The 14,588-nt window shown below is 40.8% G+C and overlaps 1 protein-coding gene across 12 annotated transcripts in view; it reads right to left on the bottom strand.

The window, feature by feature from the left end:
- MCF2L2 (MCF.2 cell line derived transforming sequence-like 2) overlaps positions 1–14,588 on the bottom strand; it is a 243,203-nt gene that overhangs the window by 149,237 nt on the left and 79,378 nt on the right. For 11 of the 12 annotated variants that reach the window (XM_067466067.1, XM_067466070.1, XM_067466071.1 and 8 more), the window contains exons 4-6: positions 9,867–9,957; positions 4,912–5,031; positions 3,944–4,060 (exon numbers count right to left, since the gene is read on the bottom strand). In XM_067466067.1, the coding sequence (XP_067322168.1) occupies positions 3,944–4,060; positions 4,912–5,031; positions 9,867–9,957 (328 nt within the window). The remainder of the gene's footprint in view (positions 1–3,943; positions 4,061–4,911; positions 5,032–9,866; positions 9,958–14,588) is intronic. The other variant, XM_067466061.1, reaches the window with a different exon arrangement.

The raw sequence follows: 14,588 nt of genomic DNA on the forward strand, positions 1-14,588 counted from the left end.
AGAACGCCATAATGAGAAAAAAAATCTCTTCTTCAAATATTTTATTCCAAAGCTTTTTTTTTTAAACCCCACTGTATTTCTTTAAGTCAACTAAGCAAGTGGAAGTTGTTCCACGCAGGCTTAGCAGGAATTCAGTTCCACTGTACTCAGTGAAATATTCACTGGTAAGTATGCCTGCATGTTGATGTTGTTGTTGTTCTTCTTCTTCTTGTTGTTGTTGTTCTTGTTTATATTGAAGTAATTTCTGAGTTATAATGATTCTAAGTGCATCTGCACTGCAGAATTAATGCAGTTTGACTTTAAGTGCTATGGCTCCACACCATGAATCCTGGGAGTTTAATCTGATGAGACACCAGCACTATAAAGACTTTGCAAACTTACAATTTCCATGATTCCACAGAATTGAGCCATGACACTTTAAGTGGTGCCAAGCTGCATCAATTCTACAGTGTAGCTGCACCTGAAGCCAAACTCTCAAACCGCACTGGCTCTAAGTTGACACACATTGTGCTTTTAAAGAAGTTCACAGAAGCCATATAAATAGTTGTCAATGTATCGATGATTAAACATTAATGGTATCCCAAGACATTGCCAATACATTTCCAATCAGAATTCAATGGCATTTCAAGCCATAAATAGCTCAGGACCTTGAGAATTGAAGAAGTACCTCTCTATACACGTGTCACTTGAGAAATGATCTGCAAGAGATCAATTCTCTTCTGTGCCCCATCAGTCCAGGCAATATGTCATGGGAAGATGTGGGAGAGGGCCTTCTTTGTTGTAGCACCTACATTATGAAAAACTTCCCTGTAAAGGCTAGATTGGCGCAAATGTTGCTGTTATTCCAATATCCAGTGAAAACAAGTTTGTTCACTGAAGTTGTTGGGTCCTAATGGGTTTTACAGAAATCTATGCCTTCTAACTACAGTCAGACCTCCACATTTACAGGCTTGATTTTAGTGGATTTGATCATTTATGGATTTATTTAATACATTTCTAGGAATCTCTAAATATAGTTTAGTCATTTAGACTGGTTACACTGCTTTAACATTCCTTTTATTGTATGATACCCTGCAATTTTTAGATGGAGGGCAGGAAAATGAGAACCGTTTCAATAAATAAAGAAACACAACAATCCAAGCTTATCTCTTTTTGTTCTTCCATGCATCTCTGAGCAAATAGAATTTGGATAAAGTAAATCTTCCCTGGAGAAGGACAAAACATTGGAAAATGTTGGTGTTTTTTAAAAAAATAAATAAATAAATAACAGTGTTTGTTTTTCCCAGATCATATGGACTCCAAATAAAAATGAAGTAAAACAATACATAAATAAAAACATTGCTGAGACACAAAATAACACATCCATAGTCAGTACAATATAAAAATCTTCCTAAAATATACAAAGCATGCAAGCAAACCAGACGTAAACCCATACCACACACACTCTTCTCCTTGCTTTACAAGATATTTCCTAGCAACTCTGACCTTTCCTGCTGGGTTCTGGATCCTCAATAAGGAAGTGGGCATCACACGCATTCCAGGGTGACTTACCTGGGCATCCATGAAGGAAGGCTTGATCTGACACCCATAAAAAGTGTTCAGAAGCTAATACTGCTGGGCTTATATCCTATGTTCCACCGCTTCAGGCTTTTGAATGAACCAACTTCTGTACCAGAAGTGGGACAATCAAGGAGAGAAATGCCTGAAGCGACAGAACGTAGGAAGGTAAGGTGGAGAAGATTTAGGTCTCTTCACCTATCTTCTCTTTTTCATGTTGAAATTAGACCACAATCACTAGCTCTTTAGGCGATAAAACAAATGAAGTTGCTCCCATTGTCTCCTGTTTAGCCCTGGAATGTATCTCCTGCCCAATACGAGATCAATCGAAGTATTACAATTATATAAAAAAGATACTTTAAAAATACTATGGAAATAAACATGAGGGTTCCTTAAAATGAAATGCTCAAAAGTTATTTTTAGAGAGAGCACGAAGCTTTGATCGAACTCAGCTGTCACAACAAAGGGGTTTTGCGCTCCTTTGCTTTTTCAGAAAGAGAAAATACATATCAAGGATGTGGCTCCTAATGTTCCTCTCCTCGTAGAATGAGAATGATGCCCCATATTTCAAAAAGAAAAAAAAAAGCAAAAGAGGTGTACACATCATGTCCCACAGATTTCAAGAAGGGAGATAACTTCTGCCAGTGAAATGTACATATCTTTAAAGTACTTTTAAAAGTGTTTTGTGCTACTGTTGTTTGCCTTCAAATTATTTCTGATTTAGGGCAACGCTAAGGTAAAGCTTGTTTGTTGTTGTTCATTTGTTCAGTCATCACCACCCCCAGCTCCTTCAGGGTTAATCCAGTCATTTCAAGGATACCATCCATCCATCTTGCCCTTGGTCGGCCCCTCTTCCTTTTTCCTTCCTTTCCCCCCAGCATCATTGTCTTCTCTAAGCTTTCCTTTCTTCTCATGATGTGGCCAAAGTACTTCATCTTGGCCTCTACTATTCTTCCCTCCAGTGAGCAGTCGGGCTTTATTTCCTGAAGTATGGACTGGTTGGATCTTCTCGCTGTCCAAGGCACTCTCAGCACTTTCCTCCAACACCACAGTTCAAAAGCATCTATCTTCCTTCGCTCAGCCTTCCTTATGGTCCAGCTCTCACATCCGTAGGTGACTATGGGGAATACCATTGCTTTAACTATGCGGATCTTTGTTGCCAGTGTGATGTCTCTACTCTTCACTATTTTATCAAGATTGGTCATTGCTCTCCTTCCAAGAAGTCAGTGTCTCCTGATTACCTGGCTGCAGTCTGCGTCTGCAGTAATCTGCAGTAATGATAGTAAAGCTATCACAGAGTTTTCTTGCAGAATTCATTCAGAAGGGTTTGCCTTTGCCTTTCTTTGAGACTGAGGGCCCCTTCTCAACAGGCCCTATATCTCTGGATCTGATCCCAGTTTTTCTGTTTATATGAAATTATCTGGCAGTGTGGACTCATATAATCCAGTTTAAAGCAAAAAACCTGGAATCAGATTCTGTGATAGAGGGCCTGTCTGGAAGGGCCCTGAAAAATTGTAACTTGCTTAAGGTCACCCAGTGGGTTTCCATAGATGAGCAAAGATTCAAATTTGGTCTCCAGAGCCTTAGTCCAACACTCAAACCACTAAACCACACTAGTTCTAATACAGTACTGTATATACACCTAAAGAATTCATTCTTTTAAGAAAACCTACTGGAAAAAAGATAATGTTATGCATACCACCATCAATGTCTACTTCCCTAGAAAAATAACAATGTTAATTTTTACCCATTGTAATTTGTTTTAATTTTAAGTTGTTGTAAACTGCTTCGGGTCCTGTGCTGGGACTAAGGATGCATCTACACATCAGAATTAATGCAGTTTTACATCACTTTAACTGCCATGGCTCAGTATTATGGAATCCTGGGAGCTGTCGTTTGGTGAGGCACCAGCCATGCTTGGCAATGAAAGCTAAAGACCTTGTGAAACTACAACCTGCACAATTACACAGCATTGAGACATGGCAGTCAAAGTTATATCAAACTGCATTAATTCTACAATGTAGAAGCAATCCTTCTAGTCTCTCCTAACCATAATATTCATTCTATGAAGATTTCCTTTAGTCATGAAGTCATCAACTTCCTGCTTGATGGCAAGAGTGTTGGACTGAATGGCCCATGAGGTCTCTTCCAACTCTATGACTCTATGAATTACTACGGCAGTGACTGTTGACATTTCTTAGGAAACACCACGCAGGAGTTTTGGAACACATTGCTCATGATTCAGAATTATTTGTTTCTTAAACCGCTGTCATTTTAGCTTTTATTTCTTCATAAAAATTGGGAAGTGAGAACCCAGAGGAAGTATTTCACATTTACAATATTTTCCCCATATTTGAAGTGCAGGAATCCAACAGACACTACTTACCGTTCGATGGTGTATCCACTGACTGTGTCCATATTCTAAGGTTCCACCTAACTCCCGGGTAAGCTGGCTTTTGTCAATGTATCCATGTAAATCAGAAACCGAATTTAACATGATGATCTGCATGTGATAAACAAAAACAGGATATACATTTTTTTTTCTGAACCAGAAAGAACTTTGCACTTTTATCTCATGTTTATATTGTTTTGTCCCTCTTTTTACCATGTTGATGTCAGGTTATAAAACCTAGAATATAAACCCCTTGAGTTGTGCTCCATCTGTAGTTTTACAAGTCTTTGGCTTCCTCTGCCAAAGAGTGCTGGTGCCTTATCAAACTACACATCACATGGCACTGAGCCATGGCAATTAAAGGGGCAGCAGGTGGATCCCTTGTAGAAGGAGTAGTTACAGTAGAGTCTCACTTATCCAACCTTCGCTCATCCAATGTTCTGTATTATCCAATACAGTCTGCCTCCCGCCCGGATCCACTGCTGTTCCAATACATTGCAGTGTTTTGGTGCTAAAATCATAAATACAGTAATTGCTACATAACATTAACATGTATTGATTTGCCTTTTCTATTGATTTGTTGTAAAACATGATGTTTTGGTGCTTAATTTGTAAAATCATGATGCAATTTGACGTTTAGGAGGCTTTTCCTTAATCCCTCCTTATTATCCAACATTTTCTCTTATCCAACATTCTGCTGGCCCGTTTATGTTAGATAAGCAAGGATCTACTGTAATTAATGCTCAGTTTTATTATGCCTCCAGTGTTGTTATGCCCCGTTCTCTTGCAGCAAGAGATCCACCAAATGCATCTGCTTTGCCCAATAAATTATTTAGCTTTGGAAAGCTGGAATACCAAGAAGAGAAAGAAAGCACTAGAGAAAGACTGCTGACAGCTAGAAAGAGGAAGATGTAGAAACCAGGAAAGAATGCTGGTTCCAACAGCAACAAAAAACTGCTTACCGGTACCTTCATTTTAAAGTCATCGCGATAGAGTTTGATGCCGATGTCAGCGATCGCCCTTTGGATGAAACGGGACGGTCGCAGGACGAAGACCAGCTGCAGGTTCCCTGGAAAGGCTCCCTAGAAAAGATAAGAAAAGGTGAAGCCATCAAAGGAAGGGAATTGGCAGCCCTAAAAAACAGACCATGAAAAAGTCACCTCTTAGGTTGAACTACATCTCCCAGAACTGGCTGCCTAAGAGATCCTGGGAATTGCGGTCCAAAAATGACTTCCTCAGGCTCTGGTTAGGGACAAGGAGGTCATGCTTCTGAAGGAAGGCACTGTTAAGAAATATCCATGACCTCTCTGGAGAATCTCTTTCAAGACATCCATTTATAACACACTGAGAGTCAAAGCTACTAAGATAGACCTCACATTCAGCTGGGAAATGCAGAATAATTTTATTTTATTAATCTGATTATTTTGCTGCTAATGCATTATGTAATATTTTAACTCATTTATTACACATTTACATTGCTTGCTCATCATCCACTGCTTTTAATGACATCTCTCTTGTTGGAAACATACTCCAAAGCTGTCATTCTTGCCACTCCGTTTATGTACTGAATGTATTGTTCATTTAATAGATTTATAACACCCTGCCTTTACAATCATTTGTCCATAGTATCTTATATCAGAATATGAAATCTATAAAACTATGGGGCCATAGTGGCACAGCAGATTAAACTGCTAAGCTGCTGAACTTGCTGACCAGAAGGTTGGTGGTTGGAATCCCCAGAACGGGATGAGCTCCCTCAGTCAGCCCCAGTTCCTGCCAACCTAACAGTTCAAAAATCTGCAAGTGTGAGTAGATCAATAGGTACCACTTTGGCGGAAAGGTAACAGTGCTCCATGCAGTTATGCCAGCCACATGACTTAGGAGGTGTCTATGGACAACGCTCGCTTTTTGGCTTAAAAATGGAGATGAGCACCAGATTTAACTAGACTTAATGTCGGGGGAAAACCTTTACCTTTACTTAAAACTAACCCACACAAGTGGAAATCTCATGAGCTAACCATGAGGCCAAAGTGGAAAGTGCATTAAAGCCAACAACAGAACTCACTTAAGACATTATCACATGTGTGGGCAGGGGTAGTGTCATTTAAGCATGGCGTTTAGTCCTGTAGTGTTGCAAATCACTATGTGCTGTTATTTATAACTTATCACACGTTATCTCAATTTTCTGGTTTACGAGTTACTATACGTTTTCATCCTTATCCAATGAGAATGTACGATCCCCGCTGCCTCCTCCTTTTTCAAAAAACTGTGTCTAACTTAGACATTGTGAAATATTGAACTCTAACATTAAAAGCAAAGAAAACTAGCAATCAGCTAAAGTAGTGCTCTTTCTTACTTTTAATGTTTTTTAGAAAAATTACTATGCAAGGATTGGGTGGCTGCATTACTATCAGGGACTCACTGTGGTGTAGGAGACTGGCCACAGGACAGCCCATTTGCACACGTCATTGATACAATTCAATGTGGGTGATTCTGAAGGTGCCACCAGTAAGGAAGGCCTGCCTCTACCAGCCTCACTAATAAGGATAATTGTAGTAAAAGGTTAAATATGTGCAAAAATCCCATGGCCACAGGGGATCCATTAACTACCTTACTTTCATTCCCAGTATACGATAGATTTGCATTAGAGGACCTAGCAATTTCTAATAAAGTATCCTTTAGAAATGTGATAGTTTTTTTCAACACAATTCCATGGTAGCTTTCAGGGGAGGTACACTGTAAAATCACTTGAAGAACCTAGCACATTCTTAGAGAGAACACTCCCCTTGAGAAGTTACTTTTTAAGACTATTTCCCAGAATCGCCCACCCAAAAAAGTAAGTTTCCCAACTTTTGATTCTTTGCATATGACCCTGTGATCTATGAGCCCCCACTGGCGCAGTGAGTTAAACCACTGAGCTGCTGAACTTGCTGACTGAAAGGTCGGTGGTTTGAATTCAGGAAGTGGGGTGAGCTCCTGCTATTAGCTCCAGCTTCTGCCAACCTAGCAGTTCAAAAACATGCAAATGTGAGTAGATCAATAGGTACTGCTTCAGTGGGAAAGTAATGACACTCAATGCAGTCATGTCAGCCACATGACTTAGGAGACATATTGACAATGCCAGCTTTTCCACTTAGAAATTAAGATGAGCACCCCCCCCCCCCCAGAATCAAACACGACTAGACTTAATGTCAAGGGGAAACTTTTACTTTTACCTTACTGCAATCTAATTATGAATTTTGGTGAGGAAACCACCAAAGGAAAGATAATATTTCTAAGTAATACATTTGGTTCATGCTTCTTTGAATAGTTGAAGCTACCTTTACACTGTTCCAGATCACTGGTTGATATGACCTTGTTATAGTGGCTGCCTATTAATTTCTGGCTTAGTTCAAAGAGGTCTAAAGAGGTACATATTGTCATATTACAGCTGGTTTTCCAGGGCATCTCATTTTATGAAATGTAGCATAGTGTCAATGGAAGTTTATGCTGGAATATATCTGTTAAGTCTCAAAGATGCTGCTTGCATCCTTTCTTCCTTACTACCTTTATGGTAAGACTACCTTACCATAAAGCAAGGTCATGGCAACATTTTGTCTCTCTATGTAGAAGTTTGGCAGGCACAAGGTAAGGTAAAGGTTAAAGGTTGTCCCCTGACATTAAGTCCAGTCTTGTCTGACTCTGGGGTGTGGTGCTCATCTCCATTTCTAAGCCGAAGAGCCAGCGTTGTCCATAGACACCTCCAAGATCATGTGGCCAGCATGACTGCATGGAGCGCCATTACCTTCCCGCCAGAGCGGTACCTATTGATCTACTCACATTTGCATGTTTTCAAACTGCTAGGTTGGCAGAAGCTAGGGCTGACAGCGGAAGCTCACGCCGCTCCCTGGAATCGAACCTGCGACCTTTTGGTCAACAAAAGCTCAGCAGCTCAGTGCTTTAACCCACTGCGCCACCGGGGGCCCCAGGCACAAGGTAAACAAACTTTTAATTCAGAAAAAAACATATTTATTCTGATATTCAAAGTCCTACAATAGGTTTTGGTGGTGCATTACTAGCAGCCCATCTCAAATCCTCACAACGTTGGGAAGGGCCAGGTTGTGCCCTCTGGACATGAGTGGAGAGACACCTGGCACTCTATCCAGATTGAATGGCAACTGTTATACAAAGTGTGGTGACTGGATTCATAGATGTATACATCCATTGAGTGCAGGCTGCTCTAATCCATAAGTAGCAGTAAAATATAGAAAAAGAAATTTCACGTAAATACTAGGAAGGACTTCCTGATGGTAAGAGCAAGCAGCACAGAGATATGGAGCCCCTTGATCAAAAAAACAGAAAGCAAGGAAAGGCTTGCATTTGTTTCTCCAGTCCCTTGTGGCTGTTTCATAGAATCATAGAATCAAAGAGTTGGAAGAGACCTCATGGGCCATCCAGTCCAACCCCCTGCCAAGAAGCAGGAATATTGCATTCAAATCACCCCTGACAAATGGCCATCCAGCCTCTGCTTAAAAGCTTCCAAAGAAGGAGCCTCCACCACACTCCGGGGCAGAGAGTTCCACTGCTGAACGGCTCTCACAGTCAGGAAGTTCTTCCTAATGTTCAGATGGAATCTCCTCTCTTGTAGTTTGAAGCCATTGTTCCGCGTCCTAGTCTCCAAGGAAGCAGAAAACAAGCTTGCTCCCTCCTCCCTGTGGCTTCCTCTCACATATTTATACATGGCTATCATATCTCCTCTCAGCCTTCTCTTCTTCAGGCTAAACATGCCCAGTTCCCTAAGCCGCTCCTCATAGGGCTTGTTCTCCAGACCCTTGATCATTTTAGTCGCCCTCCTCTGGACACATTCCAGCTTGTCAATATCTCTCTTGAATTGTGGTGCCCAGAATTGGACACAATATTCCAGATGTGGTCTAACCAGAGCAGAATAGAGGGGTAGCATTACTTCCTTAGATCTAGACACTATGCTCCTATTGATGCAGGCCAAAATCCCATTGGCTTTTTTTGCCGCCACATCACATTGTTGGCTCATGTTTAACTTGTTGTCCACGAGGACTCCAAGATCTTTTTCACACGTACTGCTCTCGAGCCAGGCGTCACCCATTCTGTATCTTTGCATTTCATTTTTTCTGCCAAAGTGGAGTATCTTGCATTTGTCACTGTTGAACTTCATTTTGTTAGTTTTGGCCCATCTCTCTAATCTGTCAAGATCATTTTGAATTCTGCTCCTATCCTCTGGACTATTGGCTATCCCTCCCAATTTGGTGTCGTCTGCAAACTTGATGATCATGCCTTCGGTTTCAAACTGAAGATAAATACTGGATGGGATGGGAGTAGAGAGTCATCCTATTCCACGTGTCTTCTGTGTCATGTTTGACCTGCTGTACTCCTTACAATCCTGTGTAAATCATCAATGTTTTCATTCTCCAAGGTGAAAATGGTGACAACATACAGCAAGGCGCTCTGATCAGCAACCAGAAACCCTTCTCATTCCTGACTTAAGGCTTGAGCTGCAGGAAGGGTCCTCATGTAACCCTATGAGTCACTGCACTCTTCTTGCTCTTCATGAGCTTAGAATTGCAAATCAGTTTGCATCTTGCAGGATGGGGAAATAATAATCATGCTTTTTCTCCATCCTGGGTGGGAACAATTCAACCCCCATTCCACAGGAAAGTGAGTGCCTATTTGTATTTCTGCTCTGGCAACCCCTGCTTCTCAGCATGCGTGTGTGTGGGTGGATGCACGATATCTGTAGGGCAGGGCAAGGGAAGATACCCGCATGATGTGCGGCTGCAAAGGAGCCCAGTCAAAACACAGCAAAACAAGAGTATCAATGGCACAGTCCCAGCAGGGTCACAGCGTGCAGAAGACAAGCAGCGGTAAAGAAAATAAATCAATGAAATCATTGCAGGACACTTACTGCTATTCGGGTGAGGGACGCCTTTACCGCGCTCCATTTGTCCCTCCGCCTGTCTATGATGATGATGAATCCGATGCTGGCTGCCTCCAGACTGCAAAATATCGAAAGCAGGTATATGGGGTTACAAGGAGGAGGCAGCTCCGTTCCAAGCGACAATAATACTGCAGCAAAAAGACAGCCTCCGTGGCACACTCAGAGCTCATTGTGGGCAAGCAGGGGAGAGCGTGAATGAAACGGACCGGGAGCCTTTATGTGCAAGAAGATACAAATGCTTCCTGCCACACCACCTTGGCAATCCTTTTCTTCCTCCCTCCCCAGCATCAGGTTAGCAGCTTCAATGAAACATGCATATTTTATCTCCCAGACAGCTTGAGCTGCTTTGCTGCAGATTCCCCAAGTGAACAGTTTGGAATCACCTACGTGCCTATATGCTGGTAAACAAAGATGTCACTTAGTATTGCAATAGCAACAATGAAACCCACACAACAACAACCACAACTGGCCCAGTTTGAACACATAGTTACTCTATACTCGTGTATAAGTTGACCTCATGTACAAGTTGAGGACAGGTTTGGGGACCAAAATTCGGGATTTTAATATGACCCATGGATAAATTGAGAGTCGTTCTGCCAAGAGGGAAAGCACCAATGTCACTTCTGGAAACTAGCCACCACTGCCACCTTTTCCAGCCCAAGCATTCAACAATGGCAGAAGAAAGGGTCAGTTCCTCTTTTAGGTTCTCCCAGGAGATATGATTTTGTCTTTTGCCACTTTATTTAGAGAAAAGGATGGTTTCTTTTCTAAAACAAGGATCAAAGTGCAGAACTTACTATATTGACCTGTGGATAATTCAACCCAGGTTTTCAGGATCAGTCTTTTTATTAAAATTTCTAAACGTATACTCGACCATAAACAGTAATATTTTCTTCCCATGTGCAGGGAACAAGACTCCACCCAACACACTATGGTGGTCTTACGGCCTGCTCAGATAACACATGGCTCTCCCAACAAATAGGTGGAAAAGTACTAGATTTTGCAAAAGGGATGTAAGCGTCTCCATCTCTGGTGTTCTCACCCTTTGCCCCACCAGTCTCCAGTGCTTGCATCCCTCACCCCTGCATCTGGCACTCCTATGCTATCTCTGAAGCTGCGAGATAATTATGCATAGGATGTATTTAAAATCCACTATTTATGTGACAAAATCACAGGCCGTTTCCAAGGTTCTGCAAGGAATCTGGGCTGCACTGTGCACAGTGGACTTAATGACCTGTTATTCCAATCAAATGATGTATTTGGTAGATTTTATGTCCAATTATTCAGAAGTTATGCACTTGTATGGCTTTTCAGTGAGACAGGAATACCTAATGAGGAGGAATGATAGGACTCTCCTTACTCCTTACCTACGTACAACATCAAAACTCAGGCAAGGAAGAGTACCGTATATACTCAAGCATAAATTGAGTTTTTCAACCCCTTTTTTAGACTGAAAAGTATTTATTATTATTATTATTATTTATTTATTTATTTACCTTACTTATATACCGCTGTTCTCAGCCCGAAGGCGACTCACAGCGGTTCAAGTATAAGCCCCCTTTGTCTTATACTAGAGCCAAAGTTATTTATTATATTATTCTGTTGTTGTTGTTGTTGTTGTTATTATTATATTTATTATTTTACTATATTATTATTACATTTGCATTATTGTACTCTATAATTAACATTTTATTACATTTATTTTTACTCTATTATTATTATATTTATTATTTTACTCTATTATTTTTATTAATTTATTATTTTGCTCTCTTTATTATTATTGGAATGATATTATTATTGAAGAAGGTTAGAATAATGGTTTAATCACAGTTGGACAATTTTATCTTAAATTACAGCAGTTTTATGTAAATATTCAAAAACATTTAACCTACTGACGCCTCAATTAATGTATTTATTTATTTATTTATTTTATTTTGAAATTTACCAGTAGCTGCTGCATTTCCCACCTTCGGCTTATACTCAACTCAATATGCTTTCCCAGTTTTTTGTGGTAAAATTAGGTGCCTCGGCTTTTATTTGGGTTGACTTATACTCGAGTATATAGGGTGTATGGAAAACTGTAGTTAACTACAGTTATCTGTTCTCAGTGGTTGCAAGGAATAACAGTCTTTAATTAAGAAAAAAAAAGCAACCTCCTCATGATTCTAAAAAAAATGCCTCTTTATGATCAGGGACCCCTTTGCAACACATACTTAGAGAACTATAGTTCCCCTTAACTGCTATGGCAATTTTGTATAGAATCCTGGGATTTGTAATTTGGCAACGCATTTGATTTCTCTGACTGAGAATGCAAATCCCTTTCTTAAACTACAAATTTCAGGATTCCATAGGATGATACCATGATAGTTAAAGTGGTATATAGTTCTGTGTAATATGGAAAGGTCCCAAGAAAAGGTACCTTTCCTGGAGCCTTTCACATTATACAACAATAGCACAATATTCCACTAGCTGCCATGGTAATGTCATGTGGTGTGTGGTTTAAGGAGGAGTAGTCACAATTATCACCCAGAGATCTCCAGTGCCTCTCGAAACTACAAACCTCACAATACCATAGGATTCAGTCAGAGCAGCTCATGTGGAACATAGAGCTATCATTGTGTAATGTACAAGGGTCCCCTGGCTCCATTTTCAACACTGGGGATTGCCTGATTTATATAATAGATACCCAGTGCGCAAAGTGTGGTTAGAAAAAGCCTTGCGGTGACTGCTTTTCTTGATCCTCTGGGACCCAGCCAAATTGACACAGCAAACTGCTCTTGCCTTCAAAGAAACAGATGTGAAGTGATATGATACAGTGAAGAAGTGTACTTTGCAGCATATGTTTGGGCATATACCATTGAGAAATACTCAGTCAGCATGTTGTTCTTATCACTGGGAAACTGGGTAAAGGCAATGGGCATCCCTCCAAAGAAGGTTATAAAGATGCCACCTGAGCCAAACTCAGAAACCTCTCTCCTTTCAATGCCAGACCTTGAGAAAGTTGTCTATCCATATCCATCTTGGAAAATACATGGATAGCATGGCCAATAAGGCTGGTATTTCAGGGGATTCTGGGAAATGGAGTCCCAAAAAGCAATTTTTCAAAGTTCTGGCTCCATCCTCTTGACCAGGCATGGTCAAACTTGAGCCCTCCAGGTGTTTTGGACTTCAACTCCCACAATTCCTAACAGCCTATCGGCTGTTAGGAATTGTGGGAGTTGAAGTCCAAAACACATGGAGGGCCCAAGTTTGCCCATACCTGCTTTTGGCCATACAATTCATACTATTAAGAAGTAGTGTGGTGTTGTGATCTTAGTCTTGGATCAAGACTCTGGAAGATCGGGGTTGAAATCCCCACTCAGCCACGGAAACCCACTGAATGCCCTTACATATGTCACACTCTCTCAACCTCAGAGAAAGGCAAACCCTTTCTTAATCTTGCCAAGAAAACCCCAATAATAGGTTTGTCTTGGCAGCACCATAGCAACAACTTGGAGGCTCACAGTGAACTACCACTACCACTGTCTCACAACATTCATTAGTAAAGCTGATTTTGTCATCTCGTGACAGACCATTCCTCCTACTGGCTTTCTTCCCAGCTGGTGAACTCAGAGGTGTATTAAAGAAATTAACATTGAGCGAGTTATTATAACAGTTCCAGGTCAATGTTGCTTGACTTCAGGTAATTTGAGGAGGATTAGGATGACACATTAACCTTCTTGTTCTTTCTTTGAGTCTTTCTCGTGACTGCTCCAAGACTCAAAGAGGAGCAAAAGAAAGTGTCAGCAAATGATACAATTTCAACTAAACAGTGAACATCCCAAAATAAAAGCTCAGGCCTCGGACAGGATGTCACAAGGCAATGTCTAGATATATACGTTTTATGTGCAAACACTTCTACAGAAATGCTAAGTCTTTTGGAAGGAACTACTGGGCAATGGAAGAGAAATGAGTAAGGAAGTAGTTACACCATTTCCTTTTATATTTTTCTATTCTAAATTTCCTTTTTAAAAAGCACAGTGATGGAACATTGTACCAGTGTTCCATCACTATACAGATTCCAAATGACCATCTTTTGGGCATGATTTGATTGTGCTTTTCCTGCATCGCAGGGGGTTAGACTAGATGGTTCCTGTGGTCTCTTCCAACTCTATTATTCTATGACTCCATTCAATGATTCTTCAAATGTTAATGCATGCTGTGCTGTCACACACTGGGCCTGTAGCAATTGTCTATTAACAGGATGTGGTCTCTATATGCCCAGCGGGATGCCCGGGATGCCTCGGCTGAAAGGCCCTATGGATTTCCCTATACAAAGTCTTTAGAAGCTTAGAAAGTTTAACAAGGTTCCTTATTAATGCTTAAATCTTTAACAAATCAATCAAATACTTTAAAACTCTGGAAAACCGGTAGCTTTCTTAATCTGCCCACAAGGGACAGGCAACGTGCTTCAAGAACTGTTTCTTTCTTCTATAAAGGAAATCCTTGACCTTTCCCTGGGCAATCTGTTCTTAGGCTGGCCTGGGGCCCTACTCCTGGTTCCAATTTGCTTTATGGATAACCTGAGTAGACCTTACCAGCCAAGACTTTGTAGATTTTTCAGCTGGTATCCTTTACCTTCCAGCAAAGCTGGCTGTATTTCTTAGTAAAGCTGTGGAATTGTTTCCCCCCAAAGTTTGTGAGAAACGA

Source organism: Anolis sagrei, chromosome 3 (genome assembly GCF_037176765.1).
Source record: "Anolis sagrei isolate rAnoSag1 chromosome 3, rAnoSag1.mat, whole genome shotgun sequence".
NCBI lineage: Eukaryota > Metazoa > Chordata > Lepidosauria > Squamata > Dactyloidae > Anolis > Anolis sagrei.